The 21722-nt window shown below is 36.2% G+C and overlaps 1 protein-coding gene across 5 annotated transcripts in view; it reads right to left on the minus strand.

Moving 5' to 3' along the window:
• Positions 1–21722, minus strand: part of SATB1 (SATB homeobox 1) — a 125002-nt gene that overhangs the window by 16528 nt on the left and 86752 nt on the right. For 2 of the 5 annotated variants that reach the window (XM_075212317.1, XM_075212316.1), the window contains exons 8-9: positions 14274–14498; positions 5968–6123 (exon numbers count right to left, since the gene is read on the minus strand). In XM_075212317.1, coding sequence (XP_075068418.1) covers positions 5968–6123; positions 14274–14498 — 381 coding nt within the window. The remainder of the gene's footprint in view (positions 1–5967; positions 6124–14273; positions 14499–21722) is intronic. The other 3 variants (XM_075212319.1, XM_075212318.1, XM_075212320.1) reach the window with 3 other exon arrangements.

The following is a 21722-nucleotide window of genomic DNA, read 5'->3' on the forward strand; positions in this document are numbered from 1 at the left end:
GATATTCTGGAACCTTCAATAACCAAGTTTCCCACCATTTCATGCGCAAACATGGAATGGTTAGTTTAAGGCTTCTTCCTTGTGATTGTTACAGTTGTCTGCACACATGTTAAATGTCCTCTTCTTCCACAATTCCATATTCTTTCAGTCTGCTGTTGAAGATCTGTATAACTGAACTCATCATAAGCACAGATTTTTTAAGGTCACAGCATTTTCCAGAACATTCGCCATACCCGGAACAGCATTCTTGGTTGGAAGTAAAACTAGCTTGTTGACTAATGCAAACTCATTGTCTCTGTCCCCAACAATGGCAGTTTGAATTTCATGAAAGGTGAGAGCATTATCCATGTGCACTCTCTATTATGATCTGTTGAAGAGGCACGTTGGGGGTACCTAATACAAATTGATCCCAAAGCAATTTATCCAATGCGCACAGATCTTTATCATCCTTCTTTGGAGGTATCTCATCAATTCTTGAAGGGAATTTGCAAATTGATCTATGATTTCACTCTTTTTGAAAACAATTAAACAATATTTAATGTAATCAATGCTAACAAATTCCCTTATTGCAACTTTATCCATTTCTGGCTTTAATAAAATAGTCTTTCTGCCATTGCCCTCTAATGCTTTTAAGGCCAGCTCAGCCTGAAAATCTCTAGAGATCTGGTACAGCCTTCTAGACTATCAATCCAAGCAAATACATTTTGGTGCCATAAAATTTTAGTAATTGAGCAAAAACAGCACCTATAAGTATGTCACTACCAACAGACAATGCAGGTATAGCACTATGGTAATACATTAGGTTAGGTGATCAGGGGGAGTAGCCTTTTATATTCTGTACACTATGACAAAATGTAATGACGGGGCATGGAAAATGTATCAATGAATTAGTGTCTCTTTCTCTTTTAAAACTGTGTTTCATTTTACTGTCAACTTCAGTAACATAGTTTTACCTTATATGACAAAGAAGCATAGTTATCTGGTGCTCGAGATGTTTAATAAACAACACCTTCTTTAATTTCCTTTCCACCAATTATGTTAACAAATGTGAATATGTACAATAAAGCATGTTCCCACCATCATTTATTTTTAGTGTGTTAGTCTTAGTTTTTCATTTTAGTCAATATCGTAAGCAGTTTAACTCTCTATGAAAGGCGATGTTAATAGATAAACAGGCAAAAAGGGTACTTAACATATAGAGGAATATAATATATTCCCTGAAAATATATGTAATCAGACACAAATATAATGAAAGCTCAGTTCAGATTTCAGTTTCTTTCTCTTTTCAACAGATTCACCGTCTTTTATTTCTTTCCCCTCTTCAGTTCTTTGCTTATTATTGCTCTGTAGAAGTCTCCAGTTTCCTCTCTCATTTTCTAGTTTGTATGATCCTCTATTTCTCGTTATACAAATGCGTTACATCGCATGACTCACTCTCCTCCACCTGTTACCTTGTTTTCATCCAATCCCATTCATTATTCTATTATTGCCAGTATTTTGCCTTTACTATTTTTGGTTGGCTGCAGCTTAAAGTTGCTGCATTCCTTCCCTCTCTACCTGTAATTTTTAAAAGGACCCTCTTCCTGGACCAGCAAGCCATTAGAAAGGTAAGTATCCCTGCACTTTTTCTTAATAGAGATGGTTGGGGTAACTCAGGCTCTTCGTTCTCTATGTTAATATGCTTTTTGTGGTGTATATGAAGGGCACAGGAATAATTTGTATGCATTAAAGTATAATGCGCTACTCCTACAACATTGCTACTCCTACAACATCGATGATGGATAATAACTAATTATTTGTCTTATTTGAAAGTGTGTGTGTGTGTGTTATTAAAATGAGCATACCCTGACAGAATACATGAGAAATTAACACACACTTTGGATGACAGTGGGCAGTCTGTGCTTGGAAATTACACTGCCATGTTACATACTGAACAAAGATGTCAAAGCAAAAGATGGTGTTGGCACAGCATGCAGATGTATACACAATCTTTGCCAAAGTTCTACGGTTTTATTAAGGCCACTATTTTGTGAGACTGGACAGTTAGGGGTCCAGAAACCAATGGTGTTCATGTCATTTCACTTGTATGGCTAATTATAAAACTAACCACACATGTGGCAATTTCCAAGGCCAGATTTTAAACCAAAATGTTATGAATGATTGTCCTGCTATTTTCATTGGAACAAGAGTTAAATCTATGCGTGCAGACACCTTACATATGTTTTGTTCAGCACACAAAGTAATTGGCTAGTTCTATTCAGTATGTAGCCAGTTTGGGAGCATTGTATATGGGTGCTCAGCATGACCAATGTATGACTTGAACTTTGGTGATACAAGTATTTTACAGTGTATGCAGGGTATATAAATCAGGCTTTTTTTTAAAAGGAATCATTTTAAGAACTACATAGATTTCAGAGAGATTTCAAATCCTACAAATATATGAATAGAAAAGGTTTTTAAACCTCAGCAGACCGTTGATGTTAACTAGTGGTTTTAAGATACAACCCATGCAATTCTAAGGGGCAATTTCTTAAAAGGCATAAAATATACCCCAGTATGATCATTTTCCCATGTGGCTCCTCCATTTCTATTTCAAACCTGGCTAAAAATCACTAGGAAGAAGGGGTGGTAGGTGTGAGCAGGATGACCAATTTGAAGCTGCAATCAAGAGATTGCAACTTGTGATTGGTCCTGGCACTTACATTGCACCTCCTCAGCTCTTTAATGTTGGGACAAATGGCGCCATCATCATCATCATCATTTATTTATATAGCACCACTAATTCTGCAGCACTGTACAGAGAACTCATTCACATAAGTCCCAGCCCATTGGGGCTTACAGTCTAAATTCCCTAACATACACACACATACACACACACACACACACACACACACAGACTAGGGTCAATTTGCTAGCAGCCAATTAACCTACCAGTATGTTTTTGGAGTGTGGGAGGAAACCGGAGCACTCGGAGGAAACCCACGCAAACACGGGGAGAACATACAAACTCCTCACAGATAAGGCCATGGACGGGAATTGAATTCATAACCCCAGTGCTGTAAGGCAGAAGTGCTAACCACTTAACCACCGTGCTGCCCAATGGAGCAACCCTGAGGCATTCTAGGGGAGGGGCCATCATAGGAAAATAATTGTCTCATATCAACTAATTATAGTAAACCAGGGGGTAAAATGTTCAGCTTTGGTAGATCACTGTCTAAATTCTTAATTCCCTGCTTTGTGCTTATAATAAAATGAAAAAATCAAATAATCTTTTCAACATTTAACGGTATTGAATCAAGCAAACATCCATTCAATTGAATTCATATTAAATAACCAGTTTTTCTATGTTGAATTTCCACAGTGAGTTATGCAGAAGTGTGTCTATGTTACGTGTTTATGCTCCATTACTGGTACAGCTGAAAATGTGTGTGGGGAATAATTTACAAACCACAACACAAAGCAGAAATCCCACACAATCAATGTGTGATATATCACACTTTTGAAGTATATCTTTCATTTTCAATTAAAATGCACAAATGCACCCATCAATAGTTAAGAGTGTACAAATCACTTACCACTCTATCTTTCTTGTGCTTAAAGTTTCAAATATTGCTTTTAATAAAGCATTCCCTGTCCCATGCTCTTTACAATGGTTTCCTGGAAATTGAGGAAAAGTCCTGGGGAAAGGTTAGGGTGGTCTTATGCTAATATTCCCTTTTCTGCAGATTAGAATGTGCTGGACTGATAGATTATCTGAATTTCTATTACTCGCCCTGCATTTATATATTCAATATGATGGCGCTGCCAATAGGATCATTACATAAAGGTAATAAGAACAAGACACATAAGTGCATTTAAATGAAATTTATTTTCAGAGGACACGCTAACACTTATCTTTTCATTTTTGTTAGTTCAAGGCTGCTCTAAGCTTGGTATTATAGTGTTACCCATGTATTGTATGTACATATGTTTGAGCAGTAACATTATTTGTCTTTCTCAGTATTGTTACAAATGGAGAAGATTTCGCAGGGCTGAAAAAAAATCTTTTTAGCCATGTAAATATCCTAAATATTAACACCTGGCAATATCTAGGTACACAACAATAAAAACATGCACGTAATGCCCCCATGTGACCTGAAGTTAGCTCAGATCCCACATCATTATTCATTTACAGTTACCAAATAAAGTAAAGCATAATATGAGGTTATCTCAGCTTGCCATTGAGTATAGATTCTGTGGGTGTTCAAATTATGGGAAAAATAAATATTGAAAGCCCTGAGAAAACCAGAACACATGGGAGCCATACGGGTGTTTCAAATAACATAGTATTTTGTTTTCGTTACTCTAAGATTTTTGGGGGGTCTACAAAGTACTCATCACTGCCTACAATCATCTTATTCTCTTTGTCAAACCAGACTCTTTTCATGCTCTTTTACTGTAATCTTTTGTGTCAGATCTTAAAGATTTATTGGTTGTTCTTGAAATAGACAATATCAATATCCATAAAATGTAACAATTTATTCAAAGAATACATCACCAACAAATGTATGCAAACTGGAACCTGTTACAACATTCTAGAATACACTCAATGCAGTTAATTATAAAATATTGTTATATATAACAATATATAGATTATGCTAAAGACACCAGAAACAGAACTTTAGCATTTGTGCATTTTAACATACAGTAACTGTTTAACTAAATGATATAAATATCAGCCAACACCACACAACATAATACATTATAGATCTTATATTCCAAGACAATCCATGCAGTACATATACATTTGGTTCTCATAAAACACACAAAGACCAGACATCCATCCATAACTATTGTCTGAAGTTTCCTTGCTGGGTAATAATTCAAATACAAATTTTCAAAAGCAATGTATGACTGTAATAGTGCTGCCCAAGTCTAATAACATGTTATCTGCATAAGCTTAGTTTTTAAGTTTGACTAGAAACATTTACTTAGGAAACAGATATGTATGCAAGGGCACAAATGCCACTTGAGCAGCCCATGCGACCGCTATGAGGCCTGACGATGAGGAGGTGCGCGGTGATACGTGTCCATCCACTTTGGAGGCCCCCACTCTGCTCTTCTGAGCATTCATGGGGACCAGCACATGTGCAGTGGAGCCCATGCAGCCCTTATAATCACAGTGGAACTGGAAGCCCAAACGAGGCTCCACCGTTTAAGTGCCGATGGCCGTGCCTGCTGGGCCATCTACAAATTTTTCTTTGGGATTGCCAATTAAAAGTTATGTTCCTGTATATATGTTTTCAACTTATGCTTATATATACCATTAGTATGAAGTATTGCATTGAGGTGGACTGAAATATAATTTGAAATGGTAAAATGCATGTGCATGGGTGTGACACAACAAAATACTGTTTTAAGTGGCTTCATATGCACTGTTGCTGCTACTAGCATTTCCATTCTACTGTTAGATCTCCTGTGTGTCTATGAATATGCATTTTCCAGGGATACACACACTGTGCTCTACATGGAGCTCCAAGAGCTAATAACAAACGCATGTCAAACTTGTTTACATTAGACAGGCGTCTGCGCTGAAATAAAAAAAAGCAAATATAACGCCAGAAGGTACCTGGCCTCGCAGTGCGATCATAACATTCCAAAGCATTTGCTACTAAATATTCATGAATACAAAACAATTTGTTGAATAGTGCATATGTTGCAATGCCTCTTTTTACCATAGTGTCTTTCTTCCCTCAAATTGCCCCCAACTTCAGAAATGTTAATTTATTTATTTTTTTACAAGTTCGTCTGTATTTGTTCCTGTTTTTTTTGCAGCAAAGGAAAATTGTTCACAGCGTTCACTGAGAGTAATACAATTTAGAAACTGTCATGTGTACAATGCAATAAATTCCCCTTTCAAATACTGGAGCTTTCTAAGTCTGTACGGAAAGCAGTATAATAATTTTTCTTCAAATGAATATTATGTACCTGGCTTTTGGAAGCTGCAACCTTTGCAAATAGTGCTTGGGATACTTTAGCTCTTTTCATTTCCTGCTGAATCTCGTCATAAATGGAAGCATTAATATTCATGCTGCAATTCTCCAGGCTTCCATTTCTCTCAGTTGCAATGGTTGCTGTCTTCACCTGGAACATACATTTGTACAACAGAATGTACTTTAAAAAGATGAATATACATACGTATGCATACGAACAGATAAAATCACAAACTGTGGACATTCTTCTGCTAGGTTTGTGAAATAAGTAAGTGATAGACCATAATGCATCATTTACGGTTCAAGTCACATGTACAGCTTTCCAAATATTTCACATTTTGCTAAAAGGTTAATACAACACAATTTCCATTGTCAGGTAATGACACGGAATTACTAAGTCATAAAACAAGTTTTGTGGCAACATGCCAGATTTTTTCACACAGCCGTGCAAAAGTACAAACTGAAAGCTTTTGCAATTAATGTGAAAGAATTTAACCATCTGTCCTAGCAAATATCGGCTTATCTTGAATAGCGTGCGGCATAACTGTCATGATTTATGTCTGTGATAACAGCACAATGGCGGCATCTTGGATTCCTTTTTTTTTTTTTTTAGTATTAGATTTTCAACATGGCTTAACCTTGCCCTTTAAGTTTTTGCATTAAACATTATCTGTCTATACCATAAATTCAGATTTGAGAATAAATAACATACTTTGCCTATCTAATGATTGTGTATAATCATTACCTTTATGCATACTTTCAGGAAATACAGTGTAGATGTAAGCAGAGTCCACAAACTCTGAACGTAAGTGATTTCAGCATTTCTTAACATATGGATAAATGTATGCATTCACTTAGAAAAAAAATCAACATAGCTTTTGGACCCCCCTCCCTCCCAATAAATACATTTGTTATCTTACACTACAAACACAAGCACAGGGGTAAGGGCACACACACATTATACAAAAATATTATTATACATAGAATCATTGCTTGCACAAAATGATCTGCATAGTAAAATTGACTTAAGAAAATCGTCCTACAACTTTAACCAGTGGTCGAAATGGAAATTTAGAAATGGCACTATGGAAAATGTAAATGAATGGAATTTGATAGTTAGTGGCAGCATGGCATATCAGCGTATACCAGCCCACTTCGACCACTGACCTTAACGCAAAAGTAATTTGGAGAAAAACAGGTGAAGCAACTGAATAAAAGAAAACCTTGCATTTATTAGGTTGCAAATCCACCATTACATTTTTTAGCAGCAAGTTTTGGACTCAGCCTTTCCTTTGTAAAATCTGACTAGAAGAGATGTACTTGGCTGCAAAACAGGAAGTCTTTTGAAGGAACACATTTGTGTTTCAGCACTCAAGCTTGTTCCTGAGGAGACCTCCTTTCATGTACAGCTACTTAACCTTTACTGCACGGTCCTATCGGCAAAAGCAGTGTCATAGCTCTAACAGATCTGCTTTTTTTCTGTTTATATGTATTAGTTATGTTCTGTTTTTGTTCAGCTATGCAAAGTAAGCAGAAAAGATAAATATATGTGTGCTCTCTGCAACATTACCCTAAGTGGAGCCCCGGGAACAGCACAGTGAAACTGTTTTTAATCAGGTATCCAGTATTACTGTTGCAGTGTTTAGAGTCTCCTCCTCCCCATGGTAGTAACACGACACATAACTAACTGTAAATCATTAATATCAGCTAATATTACTAGAGTAATGGAATAAAAAACAAACAAACAGAACACAATACAAACACACACACCATTTTTTCAGCTTTCAGTGAAAATAAGATAACATAACCCATACTTGCCAACTTTGGCAAGTTTGCCTCCGGGGGGGATGGGATGGCGGTGCGCATGTGGGGACGGGGCTCGGCAAATCATGTTGTTTGGCCCCGCCCCCTAAACACACATCAGTTCTAGCATATTATGGTAGGGGGTGGTGCTATGATAATACATGATTTGTGTCATAAGCCATGCCCCCACCATTTAATTAAGTGTGTCCAGGACCCGGGAGGTTGCCCTGCTCTCCCGGGTGACTGGGAGGACTCCCAGAAATTCGGGAGTCTCCCGGACATTCCGGGAGAGTAGGCAACTAAGGCTCCTCCTTAACTCCCTGGACGTCCAGATCACGCCTGGGGAGAACACAGCGAAGTCAGTAACAGCCAACCTTCTGTCATGACGTAGCAACGAGACGTGACATATGATTAAGGAGAGGGTGACCCGTAAAGTAACTGATCCTCAGGGCCTCTTAGCGCTCTCGTCGGCCCTGCCTATATCCATAGCTTACTTTTTCATAAACTTTTATTGTGATAAAAAGGTCATTGTGTGCTTTATTTAGGGTGGATGCAAGCCAGGACTTACATCAAGAATTAGCTTTGACTGTATCTACCATAGTTCAAGCTGGCCACACACATTGTTTTATGACTTGTTAATAATGTAACACAAAAACATTTTCTAAAAATAGATTACCCGAGTATCTAATAACAAATTTTATTCAAATGTGATAGAATGGAAGTGTACTGTAATTGTACTATTAGGTCATACAATTTACTATGCTCTAATATTGCACATGTGGTAAAAATTTTGTTTTGTGCTGTCAGATAAAAATGATAATTTGTGTGATTGACAGCTATAAAAAGGTATTGTAAAATGTACTCCTCCATTTTGTTATTGTACAGACATGTAATTTAGCGTTTCGAAATGAAAAAAAAAATGTATGCAAGTGTGGCCAGACCTAAGACAGTTTTTCAATCGCAGGCGATCTATAAACACTCACTAAATTGCCCAGACCAGTCTTGGGGCTAGATTTATTTAGTGCATTCTACAAAATGACAGCTAGAATCTGATTGGTTGCTATAGGCAACATCTCCACTTTTTCAAACCCGCAGTTTAGTAAATATACCCCTTGACATCAAAGGTTCCACTAAACCCAAAACACAAATGAACATAAAAAAACTACTAAAAACAGTGACACATATATTTAAAGTTTAAAGAGTTTATCAGAACAGAGATAGAGCGATTGTGTGGGATTTTTTTCTTTTTGTATCCACCCCAGACTTCCTGTCTATATTTCGACTGAAGGGAAGTGCAGCCAGACTATATTAGCTGAAAATGGCTGATAACAGAACAGTAGATTGCACTTATCTGGACAGCAAGTGTTAACAATCGCCAGGTATCTTAAAGTTCTGTCACCTTTACATATATTTGTAAATGTTATTAGTAATTTTATGTAAGGCAACTGGTATTTTACAGTTCTTTAAATTTATGAATGGCACTTTACTATTACCCTCTTTTACTGAGGCATCGCCATTAAAGTGTATATAACAGAACTTGGCTATTCACTGTACATCTTTCTCCTTGCAATTTCAATGGATTACCTTTGAAACCAGCGAGAATGGTGAGCAGCCAGCAGTCATTAGATACACTTTAATAATGACTGTATCTAACCAAGTAGATGAGTCATGTGTGTCATTGCTTTCCACTAAAAGGCCATACGGGATTAAGAAGTATAGCAAAATAAATTTAATCAGTAACCCTTTAAAAATATTTAGGGAAATATTTTTTTTTTCCATTTTTGGGAGTATTAACATACACTTATATAATTTATATTGTACGTTACTGAGAAAAACAAAACTACAAAGTTAAGAAATGTAAAGCTATAACTGCCAGTATAAAATATCCATGTATATGAAATTGCTCGCTGAACACATTTTTAAAGCTATGCTGTTTGAAGTGACAGGAAGTTCCTATTTTTCAGGAAGCCACAAAAGTACTTTAGATAACCAAGAATCAGAGTTTTCACAAGGAATACAGTATCCCCCAAATCAGCCTGCTGTAGGATACATTACTAGAGCAGTTTACTTACTGATTTAAGTCAGTGACTCGACTTGTGTGACCAACACTCTCAAAATATGCAATGAGTAACTATAGTTGACACTGAAGGAAATGTAAGAAGGAAGAATTAAACCGTTACTCTAACTTCCTGGTTCTTTTGATTGATTCCAACTTTTTCATCAATTTAAAATGTATACATTTATGAAGCTCTTTTACTCCCCCAAAGTCCTTAGTATACAGGATGTGTAACATATGATAAAGCACAACGTAAAAAGTATTAATCCTGTTAAGACTTTGTAATATTTCCAAAATGCTATTTTAACCACCATATTTGTGAAAACCTAAAAATTAATAAAACACATTGTTCAGGTTAAAAGAAAAATAAATAAATCCCAAAAGCGCTACGGCAAGGCTAACTACACATGTCTTTCAAAATGTTGGTCACGATAGGGACTTCTCACACTCCAAGGGATTTAAGAAAAAATATTTGCAAGTAAAAGTTTAAAGTCCTATCTACTTTATTCTGACAGACATGTATGTTACGGTGTGCATGAATGCATCAATAATCGTCTCTACATTTCTCAGTATTATCAGACTCGGTGCAGATTGTGATACCTGTTTTTGGACGAACATGAAAAGAACGGAAAATTTGTCAAGCAATTGATGAATCTTTTGTAGTTTGTTTTAATTTATTTTCTATAACATTTGGCAACAAAAAATGGTATGCAAAATAGGAAACAGACATGCTAGATGTTTTCTGTGACTTTAGTAGTTGCTTACAGGAATATGCTGTATATATTGTATTCTATGTTCCATTTTGAGCATTTTTTCAGCTTTGTGAATGCCATTCCTATACTTTTCAGCTTGATAAGTATTCTGCTCTGTATGGATTTAGGACTTAGATTATTTTCTAAAGTTAAATGCACACAGAAAACATAGGTAAACTGCAGTATAAAACACAATCCCTTCTGATAAGAGCTATCAAGTGTATCACAGGAAAACAAACATATGTTTGGATGGCATGTATTTATTTTTGCTTATTAACAGCTATTTATATAGCGGCTACATATTATGCTTTACAGAGCAGAGTTTTAATCATTGACATAAATCATACTTACCAACTTTTTTAAGTTGGTGTCCGGGAGATTCTCTGTAGCAGGTGGACGTGCGGGGGGCGGGGCTCCGAAATCGCAGCACCGGGAATCGCGGCGTTTGGGATCTAATTCTGCCCACTTCACTAGGAAGTGGGGCACTTCCTAGTGAAGTGGGCAGAATTCGGGAGATTGCCACACTCGCCCGGGAGACTCTCGCAAAATGCGGGAGTCTCCCGGACATTCCGGGAGAGTTGGCATGTATGACATAAATCCCTGTCCCAGTGCAGCTTACACAGTTTATAGTCCTATATTTCTACATGCGCACCCACTAGGGTTAATTTCGTCAGAAGCCAATTAACCTACCATGTATGTCTTTCCTGGAAGGAAACTCACGTAAAACACAGGGAGAACATACAATCTCCAGACAGATAGTGCCCTGGTCAGAATCGAACCCATGACCACAGCACTGTGAGGCAGAAATGCTAGCCACTGTGCCTCCTTAACAAAACAACAGCCAATCTGATTCTGTCTTTTTCTAATAAAAGCAAATAAAAAGCAAACATCTGATTGTTAAGGGTAAAAACACCCTTTTGCAGTTTTCTGGTCACCAGTTTCCTAACTGCCCCTTATTGTAAAATAAAATAAACGTTGTATCATTGCTTGATAAGTGGACTATTAGCTCAGATCCCAAAGAAGTAGAACATAAAATGGCTAAACTAAACAAAGCTCAACTCATTTTGAAATATAATATTATTAGGCATTTCAAATGAGTAATCTTTAAGACATACAGAAGCCCAAATACTATGATTTACTGAAGCCTGAGGCAATACTAATTATTAAATCACAGTAGTTCTATTAGGAGATCACTTTTTTATGATTTGGAGTCCATGTTTCCCCCCTTATCTTTAAAAGGATCCTTTACTGGACTCCAGGCTAAACTCCATTAATAGTAGACTAAGCCATTAGCACACCATGTTCCCTTTCAATAAGGAAATTTGTTCTCCTTCTTGCAATACATTAGTCCATAAATGTAGCAGCTTCCGCTTGTCCACCATCGTGAACCTGTGTTATTTATTACTCCTGGAAGACATTTGGTAATCATTAGCTGTAAGCTCTGCCGCATGTCAAGAAAAGATGCTTTTGTCTCAGATGAACTCATCTGTTTTATTATGTACATTGAATCTAGGTATTGGATAAGAGTCTAAGCAATATTTTCCAGGATCGGTATGTTCATATCAAGCACAAAAACATCCCATAAAACGTAGTTGAAGAGCCACATACCATTACAACATAAGTGTGAATGGTGTAAGACACATCCATGATTTATTGAAAATAAATGTGACATGATCATAATCAGTCCATAAAAGTCACCCCTTGCATCCTCTTGGGTAAAAAAATAAAATACAACAACATACCCATAGGAAATCATTCCCACTAATTCTCTTTACTCCAGTGTACCATCATGCATTAATTTCTAAGAAAACATATATGCCATTAGATATAATTCTGGTGGCAAAACTTTGAATGATTCTGGGAAAACTAGGACAAATAGAACTACTACACCTAATAAAAATCACCTATTTCGGTCAGCTGATGAGTTCTAATGTGTTCTAGGGCCTGATTCATTAAGGATCTTAACTTAAGAAACTTCTTATTTCAGTCTCCTGGACAAAACCATGTTACAATGCAAGGGGTGCAAATTAGTATTCTGTTTTGCACATAAGTTAAATACTGACTGTTTTTTCATGAAGCACACAAATATCAACTTTAAATTTCAGTGTACAAATAAGCTATCAAGTATTTGTGTGCTACATGAAAAAACAGTCAGTATTTAACTTATGTACAAAACAGAATACTAATTTGCACCCCTTGCATTGTAACATGGTTTTGTCCAGGAGACTGAAATACGAAGTTTATTGAGTTAAGATCCTTAATGAATCAGGCCCCTAGTGTCTACCTGCTGCCTACACACTGATTAGTCAGCCATTTTCTGGGCTGAATTTAATTATTATCTTATCCATTCATGAAGTAATACATGCCTTAGTGATGTCACTGGTTCCTAGTGAACTGATAGGTTGCATGACTATTAGTTCTGTCCATAAAACAGCTGTTTACACTGTGAGCAAGTGCACTTGAACTACTAGTAAAACCGCAAAAAATGAAAGTAGAAAAGCAAACATTATTTCAGCAGCAGATGGTTCTTATTTTCTTTTGTTAGCAAACAAACATACAAACATTTAAAATATTACAGAAATAATCCAACTTTGGGTGTACTATTTTATAGCCAATCAGATCATCGGAATGTTCATTACAGAAGAAAATGAGTGTGCTAGTCACATGGGAGGCAGTAACCAGTAACTCGAGTGGTTATGTTAGTAAGGACAGGGCTGAGTGTGACAGGAGCAGTTTTCTGAGTTGGGGAGGAGAATGGAGGTAAGCAGGAAAGACTTCGATAGCGGAAGGAGCAGGATCTCCAACAGCACGGAGTATTGATGTAAGGCTCCTGTCACACTGATGCAAGAAAAGTGTCAAACGCAAACCACGTTTGGACACCCAACTTGTGAAATTCTGATTTTCACCTATTACTTGAAAAATATTACCAATATATGTACAATGCTGACAACCTTTTTAATAAACACGTTTAAAAAAAACTACATGGTATGAACAGGATTAACGCTAAACAGTCAGCAACATCTTAGGAAAGGAAGTTAAATTTGTTGGCAGGATGCAATACTGAGCAGGGAGATTAGTAGCAGATATAGTGGAGTGGATGGGACTTTACACAACATTGAGTGGAAACTGGTGAAAGAAGGGCAGCTGTGATACATGTGACATAGCATTAAGCTTATCATCAAAGACAGACGGATATTAATATTTACATCTTAAACTTTAAGGCAGAAAAACAGGTTCATATTTACTCTGCCATGAGCAAAATGAGGCATTTTATTTTGCATTTATTATTTTATTAATTAAGCTAATTAGTTCTGCTGTACCACCATAGAAAATATATCATATATCATACACAAGTTTAAATACATAGAATTTTGATATATCTATAAACTCCTGCAAATAATCTGTGTAAACAGTGAGTTCTGATGCCTTCAGGAAAATGTGTATGTTATAAGAAATAACAAGCCGCCTGTAAATTATAACTGTACGTTATTATAGGTATTAGAAGACACATCCGTGACTTAATATTTATATAGTTTACAGTAAGGACTGCATTTTCCATTTCTACGAAAAAATTGTCAGCTCATTTGCCTATGCCAGAAAAATCCTATGCACGTACTATAAAAAAGGTCATCTATAACACAATTTTATAGTAAACAACGAAGAATAAAATAGCAAAATGGTCATACGTACATTACCCATTACCTGTGGAGGACGGGCTGGTGGTGTGCTGATCAAAGGTGCTGGACCCATGGTGGAGGCGGCATTGAGGCTTCTTTCCCTTTCATCCTGGTAAATTCTGTCTCTCTCAGCCTCGGGTAGCTGTAGGAAATTTTGCATCGCTCGAAGATTGACCAGTAAGGACTGCGATGCTGTCTTGGGATCTTCTTCCTTTCGTAAAATTTCGGAGAGCAAGCCCTAAATGGAAGGACCACGAAAAAAAGCAATTTAGCCTTGATCGGCAAATAAATGAACCATAAAATTCATGAGATATCACAGGTCTCCAGGACCACTAACATGGATCACTGCTACTAGAAATGCAAGTGAAGGAGATGACTGGAATTTAGGTAAAACAAACAATGGTGGCAGTCCCATCAATGGGGGCAACAGTGTACCACATTAAGTTAAAGAAGATGTAACAAAATTATACAATTATATATCTATGTTGAAATTTGCAGTACTACAAAAATCACTTATGACATAACTGCTAATAGGAGACAAGGCTGACATAATATCACACATTTGTGAACATTTTAAAATGCATCTCATTTACTTACTTAAAAACACTCTGCAACTTTCTTCTTATATCTCATATTTTCCATGAACTCTTTATCTAGTGAGACTCATGTCAGAAGATAAAAACGATCGATGAGAGTGTACACAAGTTGATAACAATATAGCAAAGAAGTCACCAGTTTTAACTACAAACATTTAGTACAATATCTAACCCTGTACAGCATCTTTGCATCACAGAGGGAATCTCTACTGTAGAATCTCTGTCCGGGTGTTCTAAGTTCCTCCCTATCCTTATGTATGTCTACATGTTATGGGTAGAGAAGTTCCAGGAGTGTGCCTAGACCACACATGATGGTTTCAGGAAACGTTTGTGGGGTTTGTATGGAAGTAGATTATATTGACCATATTACAGAGTTACCGAAAGTGAAAATCCCTTTAAGAGTGAGTCTTATGTGCAATTTGATTCAGTAAGGGGCTGTTGTCATTGAAACAAATGAAAACTGATGACGATTTACATGTAAAGAATTGCATTCTAGGGAATTACCCATGAAGCTGTACTGGACAGCCTTGATCTAGTTAATCATATTTAATTATAGTTCTAATTATTATAAGAGAGACTGATATCAGCTTTCTCACTTTGTTTATATCACTAAAATGTGTGATGAATGTCTCCATCCTCTATTTTGTGGGTATCTGAGTGCTAATAGAATTAGTTAGGTACCTCCCACAATAAAATGGAACGAGAAAAAAGTAAAAGAAAAAAAAAAATCAATCAAGTTTCTCTGGAACACACAACTAACCTGAAATGTAGTTTTAATTTGGTCTATCATGGAAAAGGGATACATGTTAATTCATAATTATCATGCCTAACAGACAACCAACACTACATTTGAAATCAATATTATCATGACAATCAACAAATACCTAATTAAGGAAGAGAGAAATAATAGGATTATAAAAACATATAAATTTGATTAGTACAGCCCCAATTATGACCTCTTGCTGCTTGTGCTGTAATTGAGAGACCTGGAGAAAAGATGTGGGCAACTTAAGATCGATCCCCTTTAAAATATACTATGATCCTTTCCATTTTGGGCCTTTGTAAGCTACACTCAATTCACAGAGAAAAAAGTATCCATACCGTGTTACCAGTATTTTTTGTTTAACATATCTTATATTACTGTACCAAAAGCTCAGGCTACAATGCAAATGCCTCACTTTCTAAATGTGCAATAAAGGACTATGAAAATACAAGATGCAATAAGATCCATGACTACTGATATCACAAAGAAGGAAAACAATGTTGTACTCTACTGAACTGAAACCTACAGGTTTGATAATTTTCCCAAATTTAATCTTATATTTTTTAAATGATCCATCTCAAGGGGTCTAATTTTGAGCCATTCTGACACTGCATTATAAGGCATGCCTTGCAGCTGAATGATCATGGAAGAGATGAATTCCTCAGTTTAACCATGGATGCTTTATTCTGGAGTAGACTTCACTTTAATTCAAATGCAATTATGAGGGGATATTCATCTTGTTATATGCTGATTGAAATGTGTGTCTAGACATAAGTTTGTAATATCTTTATAATAACACTTTTAATAATACAACTTCATTTTATATAAAACATTTCAAAATAAAAAAAAAAGCATGTCCGACAATATAAGACTTTAGGTCATATCAAACAACTGTGTAAGATAAAAACAGGCAGTAATTCATAACCTTCAGTTTTATCATCACAGCACAGATAACCTCCCAATAATTATTGATGGGGTCATGGCAATTAATTGAGCATGTAATTTATTGTGCAATGGGAAAACAGAAGAAAGCTGAACCGTGCATCTCATTTATGATCTGAAAGAGCAGTCTATTGTGATTCAAAGAATTTATCAATCCCGCACTAATCTTTATTCTGATAAGAAATCACCATCTCTAGTAAAGAAGAAGCAAACCTATGTTGTCACTAATAGAATACCCCCATAAAAGAATTCACACCAGCCATAAAATTGGGTATGTATAATATATATATATATATATATATATATATATATATATATATATATATATATATATATATATATATATATATATCTATCTATCTAATATATTGGGAGTGGTTGGTGGTTGCCGGGGGTGACAGTTGGGAGTGGTTGGTGGTTGCCGGGGGTGACAGTGGCGAGTGGTTGCCGGGGGTGACAGAGCGAGAGGAGTGTGATACTCAGGACCGCTGAGAGAGATCCCTGTGTCTGGATAGACATCTGGATAGATGTGGCGATAAAGATGAAGGATGAGGTGATGGAGAAGAATGATGAGGTGGTGACATGTGGACAAAACCACGTTAAAAAAGGGCGCTTGCGTCGGGAAGTAACGCTCTTCCCCTGAGGAGGCCTGGGCTATGGCCCAAATGCATGACAAGAACCTTTTTAACACCTTAAGTGTTCTTTGGTGAAGTTGGAGAAAATAAGATATCTACTTCTGATAATTAGACCCTTTTTTGTGTTATTGAAATAAAAAAAAATAAAACATTAATGTTTTTCATGTAATAGCAATCTAATATATTACAAACACACACACACACACACACACACACACACACAAAGCCTGTCGTAGAAATCTGTTACTTTGCTGTTTCAGCATGCATATAAAGATAATGTATAAGCCAAGGAATGAGTGTAAGCTTCTTAGAACATCTATGTACATGTACTCTACAACAGGCATTTCTTTGGATTATTGTTTTAAAGACACTTCTGTGCTGCCTACAAATCCTTGGTCCATATTGCATTATGTCCACAGATAACATAGATTCGAAACTAGATTACCTGCTAAAAACCGGAGTATCGAGCAAAACTTCAAATGGCGAGTAAACAAGTCAAATAAACAACTAGCCAGAAGGAAGCCTGAGTGCCCCAAGCATTTAGGATAACAATGTGTGCAGCTAAAATAATGATCAATGATAAATTGTAGTCAAAGTTGATCTTACATGGAATACTTGCAACGTGTAATGGTTTGTGTTAAAAAAGAGTATGCTGAAACATGACAAAAAGTCTGTAACCGCAATACTAAATTAAGTACAAGAAAGCTCATGAAATAAATATTCACTTTTGTGATATAATTCTCTGCAATAATAATGAGCTGGCAGTAATCTAAATAGATAGATATAGGAGCCTTTAAAAGACACCAAAAAAAGTAAAAAAACAAAAATAATTAAAATGTATAGTCAAATTTTCCACAAATTTTTTCAGTCTGTGTGAATGTTACTTATTCATGTAACACGGCATAGCAAAATTTGGAAGGAGGGGGCGGGAAGCGAGACTGCGTTGATGCTCTACCTTTCTGGGCCCCCACTCTACTCTTCCAAGCAAAGTCGTTACATGATTGGTTACAGATTTCAGTACATGTATTCTATGGGGCATATTCAACCGTTATAGCAGAACTTCTCGCGGCGCGCGCACTATTACCGTCCTTACGGTAATAGTGCGCATAAACACCGGTATTATGGTACTTTTCTCGCTGGATTTCAGCTTGCGGCTCAGGGAGCTGCGAGCTGAAATCATCATCATCATCATCATTTATTTATATAGCGCCACTAATTCCGCAGCGCTGTACAGAGAACTCACTCACATCAGTCCCTGCCCCATTGAAACTAACAGTCTAAATTCCCTAATATAGACACACACTCACACAGACACAGACAGACAAACAGGGAGATAGACAGACAGGGAGACAGACAGACAGGGAGACAGACAAACAGAGACTAGGGTCAATTTTTAATGGCAGCCAATTAACCTAGCAGTATGTTTTTGGAGATCCAGCTTACTATTACCGCAATACTGGTAATAGTTTTTACGCGGCGGAAACTGCGGACAATTGAATATGCTCCTGTGTGCGCTATCTAAGAGCAAATCAAGCTAAAGGGTACAATTTACACCTAGACAAACCATGCTGCAATAGAAGGGGTACAAATTGATTTTCTATTTTGCATGCAGGAAAAATATTGCCTTTTACCTGTCGTACACAAATACTGTGAAGCTTTATTCTTACACTGCAATTTAGAGTTGAGCTAGGACACTCCTCCCTCCAAACTCTAAATCTGTCCACCCATTTTAAATTCTCACATAGCACGACATGGTTTTGTCAGAGTGCAAAATTGCACCTTCTAGTTGTATGTACTCTCAACTCTAAATGAGTCCCTGTGTGCTTAGTTCAGTGGTTCCCAAGCTTCTTGACATTGTGACGTCTGCTAACACACCTGCCTTGTAATGTTCTTGTTCTTAAAATAATGTGATAAAGAAAAACGGAATATAATAAACCAAAACAAAAGTTAACAATTTCCTTTAAATTATCTATTGAAATATATTTCACGTTATCCCTATTGCATATCTTCATCTTTTCACAAATCACACCATAATTCCTGTAGCAAACCAGGGGGTATATTTACTAAACTGCAGGTTTGAAAAAGTGGAGATGTTGCCTATAGCAACAAATCAGATTCTAGCTTTCATTTATTTAGTGCATTCTACAAAATGACAGCTAGAATCTTATTGGTTGCTATAGGCAACATCTCCAATTTTTCAAACCCGCAGTTTAGTAAATATACCCCAATTCTACTACTGTGACAGATTTAGTCCATGGTTCAATAATCTGTAGAAGGTTTGCAATATCCTTTGTGAACAACTAACTCTTCACATTTCTTAAATACTAAAATATGTTGATAAGTTTATAATGGACAAGCTTATTAAACAAAAACTAAGCACATAGTTGGTGTTATATAAAGAATGTATCTTCTTGTGCCCAGGATTATTTAACCTTGAGGCTGCAAGTATTTAATTATTATTACTAATATCATCTATGTGGTGTTTTCTTGTTTTTGGCTATCAAGAAAGACAAGACAATTAGAACATCTGAAATCCTGTAAACCATAGTTGACTACTGTCTCGAAATGTCCAGGAGACTCGTGAATTTCTAGGAGCTCCCCAGACTCTCAGGAGAGCAGAGCTGACCTAAACCATATTGATTTTAGGTTTATAATGATGCCCAAAAAAAATTATATTGGGCCACAAATAATTATGAACTGATAGAAATTATTTTTAAAGCAGTTACATGTGCCGGTCATGATTTTACAAAGAACATTGTCATTTTTATTAAAACAATGTACTGTGCATCTGGTTAGTGCCATGAAGCCACAGAGGTTGCAATAAGGGAGATAAGATGAACATGACACAACTGGTATGGTCACGTTTTTACTCTTGAAACCAGACACTGTAGTTAGTTCCTCTTCGAAATCAAATACAACTAGGAGACTGGTGGCCATAACATTCCATCTAGGTGCAACATTTGCAACACGTCATAAGAACTAGAATCAAGTAATTGTCCCACCTTTATACATAATCACTGATTGAAGAAGAAGTGATCAACCCGGGCAACATCATAAGCACCTAGGCAAAAACAATTCCTCTTTGCCCAAGTCAAAATATCTAGAATGTCTTTTTTGAGACCCATAAAATTGTGCAGGCGGAGGATTAAAAAAAGAAATTCCACCCAACCATCTGGGTCATAGCCAAATATTAGTCATATATATTTATCTATGTCTCTTGCAAGCAGAAGCGTAGACAGTGTAATAGCACCTTTTTTTTTTTTTTACCTTTCATTCAGTAATGATAGAGATTCTAGGTTTATTCCTAAATTATACTACAAAGAATTACATGGAGCACAGTAGTAATTAAGTAGTTAGACTTAAGCAGCAGATCTCATTTCACCACATAATTTACACAAACTTATATTCTTATATAAGGCTTCTCCATTACAAACAATGATTCTAAGAAGAACATTTATTTATTTTTTTTGCTATTTGAATAAAACACCTTGTTAGACAAAAATCATGCAGAATACATGTAATGTTCCCTTCAGTTCCCAATAGAAATCACACACATGCTCATTCTACTCATTAATCTTTATGGAGGAGTTGAACCAGCTAATAGTCAATGCCAACGTCATTCACTTTAAGGGTCTACTTTTCAAAGCTGTTTAAATACCTACTTTTCTTTAAAAAAAAAAAAAAAAAAAGGATTAATATATTTTTCACTGTTTTAGTTCTAATCTGCTTTAATTGTCCCTCTTGTTCATCCCCATCTGTATTATAACAATGAATCCAGCAACTGGAATTCTTAAGGGTGCAGAAAAGTAATAATGAAATGGTTTCTTTTCTGTAGAACATTTGAAGAACGCTACAATACAGCAGTCGCATTATTACAACAGCTCATCTAAAAAAAACAGCATGGAATAACAAACACACACATATATTTATTGACCTCAAAGGATGAGGGGGAAACAAATATTCCCGCTGCAATAGAAACAAACAGGTTTTTAATAAGGAAATGCAAAATGCACATATTGTAAAAAAAATACCATTTCTATGATGAAAACCTGTCCTACACCACATAAAGTACAACACTTCAGCATGCGCTATTCAACTAAAACAGTCTGGCGTACCCTACAGGAATCCTTTACTACAAATAGCACAGGTTAAGGAAAACTGTTGACAACTTCCCTTTAACAAGTTTTCTAATGATGCATGAATAATCCTTTTTGTTTAATTCACAGGGGACATTTCAAGACAATAGCAATTCCCTCTGCAGCCATTTAAAAATAAGTTGACATGTGCAAAGGACTTTCATATTTATAAAACAGATTGTGGGTCCACCTCTGGGTGCGACAATCAGATTTAAATCAACTGCACAAATATTTTTTTTTCAGGAGCTGTTAAATAGTTAAATAAAAAATACCCACTTCTCTAGTTAACTATGTGCTAATAGCAAATGCTTTATAACTATCCTTTAATGTACACATCAGCTAAAAAAAAAAAAGAGGAGATTGTAAATAAAGACAGAATGAAAATCACTA

This window comes from Mixophyes fleayi, chromosome 5 (genome assembly GCF_038048845.1).
Source record: "Mixophyes fleayi isolate aMixFle1 chromosome 5, aMixFle1.hap1, whole genome shotgun sequence".
NCBI classification, from domain to species: Eukaryota; Metazoa; Chordata; class Amphibia; order Anura; family Limnodynastidae; genus Mixophyes; species Mixophyes fleayi.